The 18,511-nt window shown below is 28.1% G+C and overlaps 1 protein-coding gene across 1 annotated transcript in view; it reads left to right on the plus strand.

Annotated features, from left to right (window-relative positions):
- The window catches only part of LOC107446098 (uncharacterized), a 32,845-nt gene that overhangs the window by 788 nt on the left and 13,546 nt on the right, over positions 1–18,511 (plus strand). The window contains exons 2-9 of the mRNA XM_043051622.3: positions 5,555–5,791; positions 7,453–7,586; positions 8,244–8,373; positions 8,460–8,528; positions 9,165–9,262; positions 10,076–10,160; positions 16,298–16,468; positions 17,835–17,921. Of these exons, the coding sequence (XP_042907556.2) occupies positions 5,555–5,791; positions 7,453–7,586; positions 8,244–8,373; positions 8,460–8,528; positions 9,165–9,262; positions 10,076–10,160; positions 16,298–16,468; positions 17,835–17,921 (1,011 nt within the window). The remainder of the gene's footprint in view (positions 1–5,554; positions 5,792–7,452; positions 7,587–8,243; positions 8,374–8,459; positions 8,529–9,164; positions 9,263–10,075; positions 10,161–16,297; positions 16,469–17,834; positions 17,922–18,511) is intronic.

The following is an 18,511-nucleotide window of genomic DNA, read 5'->3' on the forward strand; positions in this document are numbered from 1 at the left end:
TAGTATTGTATTGTATTCTTTCGTATAGTATAAATGCATAATACAATACAAATTATGGCATAAAAATATCATTCTAAATACAATTCACTTTAATATTCCATATTATAAGAAATAAAACGCAAGAATTTAAATTCAGATTTTAAGCTAATTGCAGTTAATTTAAAATTTTAATAAATGGAAACAAGCTTAAAGTTTCAAGCCAGTTTCAAAATGTTTGAATGAATGAGATAATGCAAGTTATGAAGCTAAAAATGTTCTAAAAACATATATAAGCATTTTAATGAATTTTAAAATTTATATACTAATAAATCTAATATAAAAGTTTTTCTCGGGATATAATAAGCCGGATATAATTATTTGCAGTTTGTTTCAAACTTAAGTAATACTTAAAAACAAACAAACTCAAGTAAGTACAAGAATCCATCCTTTTTGGTAAATACTTTATTCATTTGACTACTTTAAAAATCAGCCTCTAATTTAATGAGTAGTATTTATATTTGTCAAAAAATACACATAAAATAATATTAACCATAGAAAATAATTAATTTCAACTTTATACTAGCACGGTTACATGAATTTATTAGTTAGTTTTGCGTTACAAACCGATTATAAATTTTTCATTAATCAGTTCCATTTGATTTTCCCCCCTTTTGTTTAGATATTTTATGCAACAAAAAAATACCTTAAAAAGATTCTTTATCAGCTTAAGTAAGAATATTTATAAAATAAAAATCACATAATTTTCCTTTTTTAATATTACGTATAATAATTTATATAAATTTTAAAAAACTACTACTTTCCATTCTGATATAAACTATCTAAAATAATTAACTTGAGATTATTATCATACTTTAAAAAGCAAATCTTGAATGATTATATTATAGTTTTATTCACGTGGTTTACTAATTTTATGTAATGAAATCGTGTAGCATTTAATTGGAGAATTTTCGTCAGGTTATATAATTATACGTTATGAATAAAATTATACGTATGAACATAATTATACCTACGTTATATAATTATTCTTGCGTTTCCGTAGGATATGAGTAATAATAATGCATTAAAAAAGATTTTAATAGTTTTTTTAAATCTAAAATACTCTGAATTTAAAAAAACTGTTACTATTCTTCAAAAGTATCTTTGAATTGTTCTTCATTTGTTGAAAATATTTAAAACACGATGAAGGTACAGTATTCAAGAAAATATGAATAAAGCTCTGCTGATTTATGTTGCTAAAAACTATGCTTAAGCTTCTATCCATATATTCTAATTGTATATGTCTAAGCTGACGTATTATGTTAGTAAAATAGTTTCTTTCAGATTGAAAATATACTGAAATAAATGCTAGTGAACAAGTATAGGAGAAATACATAAAAATGTGCTTTGCATCTTCTTCAAATAAATAAATTGTTCACCCAAAGTAATGTCTTATTAAAATGTTTATTAATAAATAAACAATTTAATTATCATTTTAAAAGAAGAGGCTTAATAAGCAAGTAAAAGTTTTAAAATTTCATGCGTAAATGTGTAAAAGTTTTAAAATTTCTTGTGTTTAAAATTTCATGTGTATAAGAAAATGTGGATAAAATGAGGGAATCTATACATGCATTCTAAACTATTTTCTTACTTATTTTATTGGCCAAGTTACCCTTTACATGAAAACGCTTGTACATTCCCTCCCCCAAACAAAAATAATAATAATAAAATGAAAATAATTTGGCAAGGGAAAACGTAAATTTAAGTGAAAGCAGTATTAAATACAAACAAATACTATCCCTCCCCCAAAATACAATCCCTCCCCCAAACAAAAATAATAATAGTAATATAAAAGAAATAAAAATAATTTGGCAAGGGAAAACGTAAATTTAAGTGAAAGCAGTATTAAATACAAAATTATTAATATTTAAATATCTAAATATCATATTCATTACAGCGATTTATAGCTGTCATAAAAGCTGAAGGATAGCGGACATTACATATTCAGTACTCCGAGCGTTTTGTCGCATTAGATAAATACTAGTAAAGCTAAAGCAATAAAAAATGCAATCAACTTCCGATATTTTCAATTCTTATCGAAGTCGAGAGTTGACACTTTTTTCCAAGTAATATGTTACATTAGCTGGTAAAAAAAAAGTAACTTCTTTTTTGAGAACATTGTTTTGGATTGAATTAACAGCTCTTACTTTCAATTTAAATCTGAGTGTAACCTATGTAAATTATATTCTGACAGAAATTTCATCCTAAAATAATGGTAAAATATCCGGCAGCTGCCTGTCCATCCGATTAACCGTAAAGTTTACGGTAAAATTTTTTTCACCTTTACGATTTCAAAACTGTTTACTACTAGTATGGTTATTGAACCATGGATAAAAACTATACGGTTTTTATAACCATTTACAACTAGCACGGTTTCAAAACCATAAAAAGAAATTTGACTGGAGATAAGGTTTTTTGTTAGGTAATGGGCAATTGGAGAGTGCAAGACACAAATTAGGACGTGCAGTACACTAGAAACTTTTCATGTGTTGAAGGGAATAAAGGAGATATTGTGGTGTCAACGCTGGGATGCGAACCTTAGTTCTGCGGGTCATGAGACTGACAGATTAGCTCTCTCGGTTATAGAATATGTACGCAATTGCCGGGAACTCAGTGGCTTCATTAGGTGACCTTAGTTGGTTCGATAAAATTTCGGTTGTTCTACCGTATTAGGTCAAAGCAGTTAATAAACGTTTTTTCTCTCAGTTAACAATTTGATTACCATCTTATTTATGGTTATTTGATTGTTTTGATTGAGTATGGCAAAACAACTATGAAATAAATTGTTATCTAACCAATTTTTCCGAGAAATTTCTAGTAGTGCAACGCCATATCGTTCAAATATATAAAGTATTTTATACAAATGTGTAAAATTTTGCTTGGAAGATTTAGATAAAAATTTTTGATTCGATGTTGGAAACAATATATACAAGAAGAAAAAGGAAGGAAGAAATTTAAAAATACATTCGACCCTCAAAAAAAAAGAGAAAAAAATGACCGCAGCAATTAAGGTAGAGATTTAACGATTGCTAATATAGTATTGAATCATATTTTGACACGGACATTAGTAGAAATAATCTTTGTTGTTTGAAAAAAAGAACTTATGTCAGAGACTAAAACAAACATTAATTTTGAAATTTAGCATTCATTAGTTTATTAACTTCCCTCTTTGCTAATTTAGTGGGTAAAAATTATTCTTATATGTTTGTTTTACCCAATAGCAAATTTTACCATTCGATGAAGTTTACAGAGGCCCAAGCTATCCTTTTATGAGCTTGTAGTTAAAAAGCATTTGCATAGAACAAAACTAGATTTAAACCTCCATGTCACCAAAAACGTGCCTTAACTGTAAAGACTATTGCTATTATTCATATGAGAAAACTAAATTTATATGAAACGTGAACTTAATCATTACACTTCAATCAGAATTCGAATTATAATTCCATTGGAAATGAGAACATATTTAAGAAGAGATGAGCGAAATGTTTGTGAACCAAATAAATAGTAGTTCCTAATTATTGCTACTATTTGAATCTGAATTATCATAATCAAATGCAGCAGTAAGCTTCAACCCTATTCATTTTTATTTTAGTATATATTTTGTACTGTTTAGGAGAATGTGGCCAGAAGTGCGAATAATGTACACAGGAATTTGTATATCCCTTTAATTTAGAACAATGCTATACGTATACAGCTTACATAAATTAAGTTAGTTTTAAATGAATCTACTTGAATAGTGTAAAAAATGTATATTGCAATTAATATAAGTTTGATTATATTTGTTGGGAAAAATAAACAATCTGCTCTATTTTGAAAATATTAAACTCTTTTATTTATAATTTTCAGGTATATGTTTTACAATTCTTGAAAAAACAAATTAATTTCATTAACATCATTTAATACGTACAACTTTCAGAATAGGGCTTTTTACTCAACTCATTTATTTTGATCGGCCTCGAATATGAATCTTCAAATTATGTTCCAACTTAAATAATTCTTATTGAGAATATTTATTTTTAAAATGAGTCAAAATATGATTACTAAGGACTACCTATGACCCTTAAATAATTGCAATTTTGACTTTATTATGGATTATGAAACGGAATATAGTACGTTATTTATTTTTAATATAATTGAAAAAAAGAAGAAGAAAAACTAAGTTCAGATCACATTTACTCGAACAGCTCACTATTAGAAATTTTTACTTTAAAAATAAATCACATAGTGAATGTATATCTATTTTTAAGGGAATCTTCAATTCGAGTCACGAAAAATTAAGCAATTATCTTTAAACACTAATTTTTTTTATAAGATGTTAAAAACAGAACGTCCTGGCTTAGGAACTTTAAAGAGTTAGGAAATTTTCAACTTTAGCTTGCATGATAGTTTTACTGAAGAAAAAGAATAAACGTAACAAGGATGCTAAGATTTAAAAAAATGAAAACTTGTTAACGCGTTACCTTATGAAACATGAAATTCATAACTGCGTATTGTAATAATAATTCAGTTTATATACGCTAGCTTTTATTTTAACTTAAAATAGTCACCAAACTTTTCGAACAAATAAACACTGTGATAAAATGATTTTTTTTAAAATATGGAATATGTATAGTGGAGTTTGCTTTGAATATTTATAATCGACTCGATTGATTACTTCTTAAGCAACTTTAGGTTTATAATGATTAAATGTCGTTTTATTTGCTGATACAATGATATCATCGTTGTTTCCTTCATCAATGAATTTTTATTTGCTTACATTCTGTGAAATGTAAGCAAATATATAAAATTGAGCAATTAGAAATTTTAACTTTAGCATGACAAATGCAACAATATTTTACCGTGTAACCACGTAAAATAGGCGTGAATGTTATTTCTAGTTGGTATGTCTCCCCGATTTTTTACCAAAGAAACTTTTCTTTTATTAAATGAGACTTACTACTTATAATAATATGTTTAAAAAGCATTACAGAAACTATTTGATACTTTTATAAAATGATGCTGTTTCGTGCTTTAAATATTCCACGAAACCAGTAATATACCAAAAGTTTCAGGAAAGTTAAGCATTCATTTGTTTAAAAATAGCTTAGCCCTCCTTCAAACCGTTAGATTGAGTCCCAGTACGGGAAGATCCGATAACTAGGGACCAGAAGTTAATCAGGTTGTTCCGTTTCTCTTTCTTTTTCCTTTTCTTTTTTTTCGTAGTGTTCATTGTATTTTGTTAGCAATTAGAAAACTTACATTTTGTTCTTAAATCGATAATTTATGAAACTAAAATTAAAGTGGTAGGTAAGTGAGGAAAATATCTTCTTATTTTAAACCTACATATTTTACCACTTTCTTCTTTAATATTTGCAGTAAAGTAAACAACAAATTTTTTTAATTGTGGGAGTTTATTTCGATTATAATTTTAATGCATGAAAAATGTATGATAATCAAAAATATATTTGCTTTTTTGATAAATGGTATCTGTTGGTATTTTAAGATAAGTGTTTGTTTCGTTAACTCTAATTTTTTTTAGGCTTTGTCTTCTCTGGAAACTAACACACGCAGGCATGCGGGTAAATACAATTATGTTATGGCTGAATCATCAGAACTCAGAGAAATCGATCAGCTAGAAGAATCAGCGAACACCATGTTCAGCGAATACTGGCAAATGTACTTGTTAAATGATCCCGAAAAAGCTACTGAGTTAGGTGACCATCGATATGACGACAAGTTGACAAGTTACAGTTTGAAATCATATGAAAAACGAAAGGTCCGTTAACAAATTTTTAATTATAATAATATTTTTATATGTATCGATATTTAATATCTTCTGAAAATACTCCAATGCTTAGTAGATATATTTGAAACAAAAATTCCAAGTTTATTTCATTCGAATATTTTATTCTAATATTAAGCTAGTATTGAAGGGTTTGGAGAAATGCAGTGATAAGCCACATTTTCAAAACGTTCAGGGGAGAATTCAAATTGCTATATAGTTGAAATTCCGAAAATTTAATTGGAAACAATATCAAGGAAACGTTTCGTGTAAAAATGTCATCTTAGGAAAAATGTGGCTCATCATTTTATTGCCTCATGCCTTTGCATTGAATAAAAAGTAATTTAAATGATGTCCGGTCCTCTCGATAAATACTTTATGTTGATTAGAATTCAGCAGTGATTTTATTAAAATATCTACTCCTGAAAATAAAAATTTTCATAATCAATGTGGACAGAAGAATTTTTCACACATGACCATTCCATGCTTGGCTGGTAAGTGAAACTTTTAAGTCCTCATTTTTGTTTGATGTTAGAAAGTTATGGTGTTAAACTTGTTTGAAGTTAGAAAGTTCTGGAGTTAAACTTGTTTGAAGTTAAAAAGTTATAAAATTAAACTTTAAGAGTCAACGTATCCGCTGTGTGGGTCAGCTATTCAATGCCAATTGTGAAGTAAAATATGATATACTAGTTAGTTCTACTTTGAAATGTAAATAATAATTATATTTTTTAAATGTTCTTGTGTTTAAAATCTTCTGAACATAGCTCCAAAGCTTAGTGTTTCAGTATGAGATATTGATCGTTCTGTTGCTGAGTTTCAGATTATGATTTCTTGTCTAATTAAAACACGCCAAGTTATTATCTTTGATGCTTTTTTTTAAACTTTTGTAATTTCCAAGCTTAATATTTTTAGTACTGATACTCATCAAATATATATTCTATGAGGAGTAGAAATAGTTTTCAGAGCATCCTGGCTTACTTTTCTTTTCAAAATCTCTTTTCTCAAGACTGTTTTGACAATTATGGCTGTTGCTCACTTAAAACAAGCAAAAATAATTGGGAGAAAGTTTGTAACTAAATATTTGCATCGCAAACTGATTTTTGAAGGTGCTTCCTTGGTTGAAAAAGGTACCTTCTTTGTTGGTCTAAAAATACACTTTCCAGAAAGATTCAGCTCCAGACCCACAGATCTAAAAGCACACAAAAGTGGAGCGAGAATTTCACCTGACTGGTGCTTTTTGGATACAAGGGTTAGTATTAGCATAAGACCTTGGCATTCCTCATAAAAAAAAAGTTTCTTGTGTGAGGTTTGGGACAAGTAGGAGAATTTCGACTTATAACACAGTTTTGCACCATTTAACAGATTTGCAAAAAGGCCAAAGATGAATGGTTTGAAAATTTGTTGCAAATAGTAACATTTTCATGTTTACATCTTTACTTGAAAGCTCCGTTTTGAAATTGTAGTGAATCATATGTCCAAGTGAATTCTAGTCACCCTGAAAAAGAAAAAAGGAAATCTGATTACGCTTACAATAGAAAATATGTAGAAGCTTTTAAATTTAAAACGGCTTAAAACTTTTTTCTTTTAGTACAATTATTATAGATTATAGATAATTTTAGATAATTGTTAGTTTTATAAATATTTCACCCTGACAGGTCATGCTGAGTGAATTTTTAGAAAGAGGAAACCAGATGCTTCCCCGTGCACCAGAAGGCTCTATGGTTCAAAACAATCTTCAGCTATTCGTAACAAGCTTGCAAAGCAAGTTGGACGAGCTTATGTCCGGAAAGTAAGATTCTAATTTTATCTGTCTTAATTCTACACAACAGACCACCAGAAAATGATTTCATTAAACTAATAATCATTAATAATAAATTATTTATGATAAATTAATGATCATAATTCATGATTGATAGTCTAATTTTTAAAAGAATATTTGTTTTGCATTTTTAAAATTATATATACAAGGAAAGAGAATGATTGTAGATAATTTGATTATTTTACGGCATACTTATTTTCACACATTTTTTAAATTATAATAAAATAATACTGGAATGATAATTTTATCATTAAGCAATAATTCCATTATAATGATATATATTTACGATAAAAAATATAAGAACATTAAAATCGTGTCACCCATCACCAAACAATTTCCAAAGCGTTCCTTTTATATACGTTTTAGAGCACTTAAAAGCTAAAATTCTTTTGTTGTATGCATCTATATAAATAAAAATAAATTCATAAAAATAAATTCATAATACCAAATGCAAAGGGTCAGAACTTGAACCAATGAATTCGAAAGCTAATTTATCGGCTGTTGTTTCTTATTTGTTTTCAATATGTATTAAGATTAACGATAATTACATAGTGTATATACATATGGTCATAACTAAATGATGCTATTTTTAGTATAGATAATAATTAAAATTTCTCAACTTTATAGCTATTTATTTCCTGTCTCAAATTTATGGTATCCTGAAATGGCAATGCGCTATATGTTGGAGTATATGAAACCAGAAGTGACTAAACAGTATTGGAATATCATAATGAGGTATCGAGCTCTGGGAACTCAGGTAGAAGCATTTATTCAAAAATGTTTTATTGTTTTTTAACGGTTTTATTGTCTATGGCTGTAAAATAACGACTTTTTCTTTTCTAGATTGACGAACAAATTGAATTAATGCGAGAAGGCATTCGTACGAATTTCACTTCCAGCAACTACTCTTTGGTTAGTTACTTTCTCAACCATGTTTTATCCTCTTTTAAGAACGCAGCTAAGCGATATTTCTTAGAGTTTATCAAGTTGACAACTCCTAAATCAAATTAAAAAAATAATTTTTCCCGTAAAATTTTAAATTTTTTTCAATTTAATGTATATTTTTTTCGTTAATTATAATAGAAGCAAAAGAATGAAGGTCTTTATTTCTCTCCTAACATAATTTTCTGCATTAAATTAGATTGTTAAACAAGACACTCATTTTTTTAAATAACTCTTATTTATTTATTTAATAGAAAGATACCGCAACAAATTTTTAACCGTTGTAGGAGAATCAAAATTCAAATTAAGTGAACTGGGTATAACAAACTATTATGTTTTCTATTAAATTGATTGGTGAACACGAAAATTGCAAATAAAAAACTCAATGATGTCCCATGTATATTACTCATAAATGGTTAAACAAAAAGCTAATACAAAGCTAATTGTACATAAAGCTAAAACACATGGTGATTTATGCTGGCAATTTTCTTAACTATTCTAACTGTAAAAAACTGTTATTAAACAGTTACTTTTGCGAAATTTTAATGTTGGAAAACTTTTGTTTAATGTAGCTTTTGATGTTTAGCTTTATTTTTACTTTTTCAGCCCTCAACTCGCCGTAACTTTAAGAACGAGAAGCTAGAAAACTCCGCTTTTTATCAGCCTTTCCTCAACATATCATCTACAGTACCATCTGATGAAGCGTAAGTTTTTGTTAAGATTAGTATTCGAGTTTAAAACCTGATTTGTATCTCACTATAGAGCTTACTAATATTTATGAGCAGGGAAGAAAATTATATTGCGTTCATTGAACAACAAATGTGTCTGATTCATATAGGGTTTTTGGTAATAATTGCTCTTAGTATAAAATTTTATCTAAACTTGAAGTCAAATCCATGATTCAGGGAAAATAAATTTATTCTTTTTTCTGTGATAAATTATTAAAGATTAAAAAGAAGCATTTCTGTTTGGTTCATGAGCACATGGAGATAAAAATTCTTATAAAATTACCGTACTGTATGGTAAAGACATTTCCGGTTTAAAAAAAAACAACATAACTTTGGTAATAAAATCAAAATATACCATACTTAAGCCTTTTGGTAATTTTTTCATTCATATGGTTTTACCTAAAATTCTAGTTTTCAAAATTACAGTTCTTATTACCACACATTAATAAAAATGCAAAACTGAAATATAAATTTAACGGAATAAATGGTTTTTATGCCGCCCTCTAAGGCATCATGAAAAAATTACCGAATTTTAACGCTAATTGTAAAACAATATTTTGTTGTAAATTTTACTAAAAGTCATTATCAAAGTGCTTTGGTAAAAATTTCAGTGCTTATTAGTGTTCTCATAGACCCAGAAACACGGTAAATTTTATCATATTCTGGCAGTTTTGACTATAATTTTTTCTTCTCAGTGTAGTATTTAAGTTCTTTTTTGAAACAGTCCCACTTTTGCAATGGAATGTCTGATTGAACTGTTAACAAGGTAATTTTTCTAATTCAATTTAGGCTCGAAATTCAACGGAACGCCAGTGATGCTGTTCAGAATTTCCTAATACCAGCCCTAGAGAAACTCGAGGACTTTATACAGAATGTAAGCCTTTTATAACGTTTATTCCTATTCTAATGTAAATATAGCTATCTCAAACACTTGCTATCTACGTTCTATGTTTTAATTAATTGTTTATTATGGTAGCAATGGTAGTTAACAATAACCGTTTTGTGAAGCATTATTTTTATCATGAAAATTCTTCTTAAAAGCGTGCCACGTACAAGAAAATGTTAAGAAATACTAACATGGTACATTTTTAGAACACTTTTTTGCTGCAAATTTAATAAAATGTTTCCATGCAAGTTGCAGAATCAAATGTGAGAGTGGTTAACTTGCACGTTCAAGGTACGAACATTTATATTGCTATATTTGTTTAAAATGCAACTAATAATTGTAATAGTACTTTTTTTCAAATTGTAAATAACTGATTTTAAGAATAAAAAGGTTGGAAAAATAGCCGTGTATAGCATAAAATACATGATGACTATTAAAATAAGCTTCTTCTTCTTTTTTTTTTTATTGTTATTCGTCTTATTTCGCAAAAACTTAACACTTTATTTCGGTAAATTATATAAGCGCTTTAAATTTAATAAATAATCCCAAAAAACAGATTTGGGAGGATATTACTTGATTAGAAGGATAATGCAGATTAAAAGGATAGGACTTGATTGGTAAGATAGGATCCTATATTAGTTTTGATAATCGCTGGGGAATTTACCAAATTCTTCGTCAGTGCGATTTTGCATACATCAGATAAACTAGACGCGCTTTAAAATTCAGACTTAAGGAGCACGATAGATATGTTAGCAATCAAGAATTCGAAAAATCATCAATTGCTGCACATTGTTAGAATCTTGGACAAAATTTAATTTCAACAATGCCAAAATAATTTCCACTCCAGTCACATCAGCTCATCTTAATACCCAGGAATCTTGTTTTACTCATGTGAATGCTAATTCCCTTGTTAACGACATTAGTTCCGCTCCATCTTTCCATAGCGAGTGGAAATGCATTTTACCCTGACTTGCTCCTCTCGGACAATGTGGTTTTTCTTGTTCTGTTTTTCTTTTTTCTCTCGCCTTACCGTGGTTTTTCTAGTTTTGTTTCTCACCTTTATTTTCTATTTTTGGTTGGCAACTTTACGTTTTATATTTCATATCACTTTTGTTCCTTCTCAGTCGCATCTGGTAAGTCTTGAAAATGGGAGCCTATTTTTAAGTGCATGAAACATCTTTTCTGCTCTTTCCGATTTGTGAATTTTTGAAACGAATGATGTTTTTAATCGAGTAATGTATAAGCATTTGTCAGAATAAGGACTGACTTTAGAACTTTCTTTAACAAAAACAACTGAACTATAGCCATCTTTTAAACATGTTGAATTGTATATTGATACATTGAGTGATCAGACACGTTAACAATACGCATTCAAGTGATTTATTACACAGCTGACTTTCTTATGTTAATGTCATCTGTCACATTTTAACAGATAAAAAGTAGTATTTTTGTACTGTTCTATCAATCTGTTAACAGATGACTTCTCATGTCACATGTCAAAATTCCATATGACATATATTAAATGACATTTAATACCTAGTCTGAATTTTAACATTTAACATTTATTTAGTTATTTTTTAACAGATGACATTCATTTATATGACAAATGATAGGTGACGTTATTATATTATATTAACATGTGACGCTTACTCATCTGCCACATTTTAATAGAAAAAACAAAAGAGATTATGAGTAATGATTGCATGTAAGTAATAGTTAAATTTCTTTGTATTATTTTCCACTATATTCTCTTTTATATTATTATTTTTGCTTTAGCAAAATTTATAGCAAAATCAACTCGGATTATATCCAACTATGGCTTATATCCAACTATATCCAACTATGTAAAATTATTTAAATATAGAGATTTGACCCTAGCTACAATTTTTACCTCAGCAATGATACATAGAATTTAGTTATATAAAGAACTGTGCTTAGCAGAAGTAACAGTTAAAACAAAGCATCTTTATCTCCTAAAGAAGTTGAGTTTAATATATTATGCTTGGCAGGAATAATAAATTAAATCTTTAATTATAAACTATTTACCATACAATCATACTTTTTTAAGTATTAGAAAAAATTCAAAAACTTTATACTGAAAAGTAGCCTGGATTTAAAAAATTTATCATCTGTATCAAACTTCAAAAAAAAAATTTATTTTTAAACCTAAAGAATACAGATTGTATGTCTTAATTAGAAAAATAAAGCAATTTTACTCGTTAATAACAGTTCAAATAGGGAACGATTTTTATCTTTCTGGAATATAGCTTTTTCATATTTTTTAAAAATTCAAATAAATTTCAAGATTTTTATCTGGCAACATGTAATCATTTCTCTCTTTTTCTTTTGTTGCTATTAATATCAACTCTGTCTTTTTTTTAACCCGTCACGTTTCTCTGTAGTTGCATTTCTACGATCTGTAGAGCTGTCCGGATGGTGTTTTTTATTCCATTTTTTTGGCCGTTAATAATTCTTTAACTAATTATCTAACGTTAAATATTTCTTTCTTTCATCGTACTCTCTGTGCATTTTTAATTCAAAAAGTTTAATTATATTAACCAATTAATTTTTCAAAAACAAACGCAAATGGCTATCCGATAAAAGCTTCTTCTTATACATTCCAGGATTATTGGGAATTATTGCGATTTGAATTGGGTGGTTGTTATTGAAACTTAATCTGCCATTTGTCTTGATTTCAGATACAGTTTTTATTCATCTAGCAAACAGTAAACTTATATTCTGAAAAAAGAATGCAGTTCGAAAATCCTTATGTTGATTGGATATTTTTCAATTAGAAATATCATTTTTAAAGGAATCAAAGCAAATAGTGATCTTATCAAAGAGTAGGGGAGAGTGGGGTCAATTGTAACAGGGTACGATTGTAACAGAGCAAAAATTTCGAGTGTCGGGTTCTAGATTTGGTTCCTAGGTGGTGCACAAGGTGTATTTAACAAATCTACATGTACACCCCCGATGGCAACCATTTTTATGTACTTTTGAAAGAGTTACATCACAAAAGATATTTTCCCGTCACGCAAGTACTTTTTTTGGTATTAGAATATTTTATTGTAACAAAGTAATTTTGTTTAAACAAATAAAAATTAGTAACCGAATATGTAAGTGGACACCTTAATTAACATTTCAATAAAAAAAAGATTAGTTTTGCTAATTAACTAGCATTGTTTTTAACAAATGAAGCTGAAATGGCGTCTTGGGGACAATTGTAACAATAAGTAAAGGGACGATTGTAACAGCTGAAAATAAATAATCTTATGTTTACAAACCATTACTTAACTCTTTAAGAACCACCAATAGTTTCCTATAGCATTTATATTATGTTGCATGTGCATTATTTTATTTGTCACCTTTCACAGCATAAATTAACATTTTTAACCCCTTAAAGTTAAAAGTTTAACCCTTTAGGTCAATGCTCATTATTATTTTTACTCCTAAAATATCACTACTATTTTGATCAATAAAAAAATATATCACAACTATGATAATATGTATAATTAACTATGTTTTAGTTGAATTTATGAACTGTTACAATTGACCCCGTAAGTGGGGACAATTGTAACAAGTGCACGACTGTCAAAAATTGTTAATAACTAATATAATAATATTTAAAATCAGGTATTTAATTTTTTTTCTAGTAGAGGATAGTCTACTTTACTCGTCTGTCAATTAATACCAATAATATATTGGATTTTTTGTTAGTTAAAAATAGTTAAGTAAAAAATGTTACAATTGACACCACTCTCCCCTGACCCTAAATTATTGGGAATATTCAATATCAGATCGGAGAGCATCTATTCCAACTCCTTTAGATGCATAACATTTGCTTGAATTTCAACTACAGTTTTTATCCATCTTTCATGCAATTTACTTAAATTCTGAAAGAAGAATGTTCTATAACCCTCATGTTAATTGGATATTTTGATTAGAAATATTTCTATAAAAATCAAATGGCTGCCCGAAAAATAACTTTAAAAATATCTAACCATAATTGATGGATTTTGGCACATCATTAAGTTTCTAATTTATATTTGTCTCGCATTGCAAAATCTTTTGCTATTTTCATTTGCTTTATTTATATTGCGTGTCTCTACCTGATGAGATTCTACAGTTTTAACTAAAGTGCAAAGCATTTTGTGCATGATTTTAGATTACGGCTATTCATTTTTAGGTCTTAAAGCAAAAATATTTAAAACAAATAACTATAAACTAACTTAAGCTCTTTATTTGCGGGCTTTAGAGGTTGCATGAAATTGAACCAAAAAAAAAGTCATTTTCTTTTGTTCCAATGCTAATTTCTAATAATAATTATATTGAAGTATATGCTTGAGACATTGTGAACATAATCCATGAAACTGGAAACTGTGACAATGAAAAACACTGGAAAACATTTATTTATTTACTTGTTTTCTGTTGCCTGAGATTTTTTTAAAAACAGAACTTGGATATTTTCCAGTCACTGATTTCAAATGAGCAATCGGTTTCTGTCTCCGAACTAGTTTATTTTAATCGACATTTTTAGTCTATTTTTTGTCAAAATGTACAAGCTTAAAGACGTTATGCATAACAGAGGGCCGCACAAATATTGCAGCAAACTTAAAAAAACAGTATACTTAAAAGGGAGTCGCGTTAATGAGGCGACAAACTTCTAGTGGATTTAGGGCACACCATCAGGATTAAAATTGCATAGGATGTCGTCTTACGCGACTAGAAATACTTCCCTATTATGACCAGTTTAGAAGTACATGAAGAAGCAGTTCAAAATAGGGAAGCGCCTCTAGTGGAATATGATGACAACATTTCCGGATATTGGTTCTTGTGCAATTGTTATCCTGATGATGTGCCCTAACTCCCCTAGAAGTTTGTCGCCTCATTAACGCGACTCCCTTTTAAGTATACTGTTATTTTTAAACAAGTACTTTTCGACAAAAAAATAGACTAAAAATGTCATTAAAAAAATCTGTAGCTTTAGTAGCAAAACTGATTTTAGATTTGAAATCTCCACAACCGAATTAGATAAGATCAAGTGTTTGTATAAGTGCAACAAAAAATCTATACCCCATTGTAATTTAAGAAAGGAAAGATTTATGGATTTGATTCAGTGATGAATTTGGAGCCATAGTATAGATGGCAAACATATCTTGTATGATAAACTATATTTCTTCTTAAGCCGGCCACGTGTCCGAGCGGTTAGCGTGCCTGACTGCGAAGCCTATGGATGCGGGTTCGAATCCTGCTCAGGGCATGGATGTTTCTCTCTGTGTATTCTCCTCTGTAGTGTGTGATGTATGAATGTGGCAAACCCTATTAACGGGTATTTGTGGTAGTGTAACGTGGGTAATGTTGCTCGCTTCCGTGACTCTGGTTACAAGGTGCTCACCAGGTTACGAAAAATAAGCACTTCTGGCACCTTCCATAGCGAAGAACGTTATATTCAGTTCTAGTCGGTAAATAAATAAATAAATAAATATATTTTTTTCGTAATTTCAATGTAATGATGCATTTCTAATTGAAATTACCTTTTATTAACATTTTTAAAACTACTTTTCATTTTTAGTACTTTTCATTTTTAAAACTACTTTTCATTTTTAGTGCTTTTCATTTTTAAAACTACTTTTCATTTTTAGTACTTTTCATTTTTACATTTTTAGTACTTTTCATTTTTAGTACTTTTCATTTTTACATTTTTAGTACTTTTCATTTTTAAAACTACTTTTCATTTTTTAGTGCTTTTCATTTTTAAAACTACTTTTCATTTTTAGTACTTTTCATTTTTAAAACTACTTTTCATTTTTAGTGCTTTTCATTTTTAAAACTACTTTTCATTTTTACATTTTTAGTACTTTTCATTTTTAAAACTACTTTTCATTTTTTAGTGCTTTTCATTTTTAAAACTACTTTTCATTTTTAGTACTTTTCATTTTTAAAACTACTTTTCATTTTTAGTGCTTTTCATTTTTAAAACTACTTTTCATTTTTAGTACTTTTCATTTTTACATTTTTAGTACTTTTCATTTTTAAAACTACTTTTCATTTTTTAGTGCTTTTCATTTTTAAAACTACTTTTCATTTTTAGTACTTTTCATTTTTAAAACTACTTTTCATTTCAGGAATACCGACCCAGTTCTCGATCGGCAATTGGAGTCAGTGCTCTTCCTAATGGAAACGAATTTTACAGGCAAAGACTATCGTATTATTTGGCGGACTCCAACGTAACGGCGCAAAAAATTCATGATATGGGTGTAGCGGAAGTTTTGAGAATAACATTAGAAATGGACAAAGTAAGATATTATTCAATGTTTGATATTTAGGAAGTTTCAAAATTATATTTATTAAAAATTTAATCGCATTTTAAAATATCATACATGACCATAAGCGATACACCACAAAAATTCTCGACCATTATGGAGATTTTTTTAAAAACTTATTTTAAATAAAAGAAAAAAGCGTAGAACATAACTCTTTACTATTTCATAATATTCTGTTTTATCCTATATCAGCGGTACACTGAAGCATGGTCAAAAGTAATTGGATATGGTAAGCTTTCTGGCTCTGTGGGAACACCAAATCTGGTTTCTGGCTCTATGAAAACACCAAAAGGTTCGGTAATTTTTACCGGATTCCTCTGCTAAAATGAACAATAAAATATGGTATAGAATGGAGTGATATATGGAAATATGGAACAATATAATATGAGATAAAATTTGGTAATTTACCATGATGCCTCTGAGCAAGTCATAAAAACTATTTAACGATTAAATTTGCTATTTAACGGTTAAATTTTGTACTGTTTTTACTAAATGTGAGGAAATAGGAACTATAATATTGAAAACCAGAATTTCCAGCTAGCCGTTATTATATGAACGGAAAAATTATATATAGATATATATTGGAATTTTTTCCTTCGTACATGCTGTTTAGACATAAAGAATTTTTTTAAAACTTTTATATGAAGCATATCGATCAATATTTTAGCAGTGAAATTATTCTGTGCTTGTCAACAGATTTTTATTTTAAACTAGAGTACATATTGTTTTTTCTATAAATGTAAATTTGTTGCATTATTGGAGAGATGGGTACTAAAGAGTGGAAACGATATCAAAATCTAAAATTATACATCTAAACTAAGAAGGAAGTATTCTAGTATGTATTTAATACAAATAATTAATTTCCTGAATAGAAATTAATTTATAACTAAGCAGACTTAACAGTTTGTTTTTGACAAAGCGAATAAGTGCTAGGGATTTAGACTTGAAAGCAAAAAAAAAGCTGCATTATCTATACTGAATGCATGATGAGGTAAGTTATAAAAATTTATATGCAAAAAATTTACAAACTTATGATACAGTTTTATAACCATTTCTAAATGAAACGTTACGCATTAGTTGGTTAAATAACACAAATATAATTTCAAAACAGTAAATATTTCGCATTGGTTATACATAGTATATGTTTCATGTTAAAGATTTCAATTTCTTGGTATTTATAAAATTCTATGTTGTATAGATTTTTCAAATTAGGTTTGTCTCTGAGTTAGTAGATGTTGCTTCTCAGTTGTCGCTATTATTAATTAAACTTTTTTCTCTTAAAAAGTTAATCAGTTTTTTGCAATTAACAAGATGCTTGTAAATTTTGTTTTTATTCTAGGTAATTCAAACTCTGGGTTTCAATTACACTCGTAAGGAATTCAATGAATATCTCCGCAACAATAAAGCGCAGCATTTTAATTCAGGAGTATGTACTGGTTTTAAATACTTTCTTTGTTTTGTATCTTATTTTCTACTTGATAAGCTTGTAAATTTTCTCACGTATAAGAGCATTCTTTAAATTGAAAAATAAGTGTCTTGATGTTTTTACATAAAAATGTTATAATAATAACGATATGACATATGGCCATTCCTTGAAAGATTTAGTGAATCTTGAAAGGTGCTTTTTAACTTTTTTAAAAAAAAAACTGTTTTGTATGCTCTCAAACTACGTAAACTTAAGTTATAATCAAATATGAAACTTGAGTAATTTTCGTTGAATAGTTCTAGATGTATAAAACTTGACGTACCTTTTTTTCAGGAATTCTATCAATTTTATTCATAAAAAATATTTTATCAATTAAAATTGCTTAGTTTCATTAAATGTAAAATTTTCAATGTTAAAGTTTAAGATATTTTTGATCATTATTAATATAGATACTAAAATAAATAACATGAAAGTATTAAAAATTATTTTTATTTGTCTTGAAATAAATATAACATTATGGGATCTGAACTTTCGTGTATTTGTAAGACTGAACTTTTGGGACACCATATCTTAAAGATTGTCGTTTATCT

This window comes from Parasteatoda tepidariorum, chromosome 3 (genome assembly GCF_982258835.1).
Source record: "Parasteatoda tepidariorum strain Cologne lab strain chromosome 3, Ptep-v5.0, whole genome shotgun sequence".
NCBI lineage: Eukaryota > Metazoa > Arthropoda > Arachnida > Araneae > Theridiidae > Parasteatoda > Parasteatoda tepidariorum.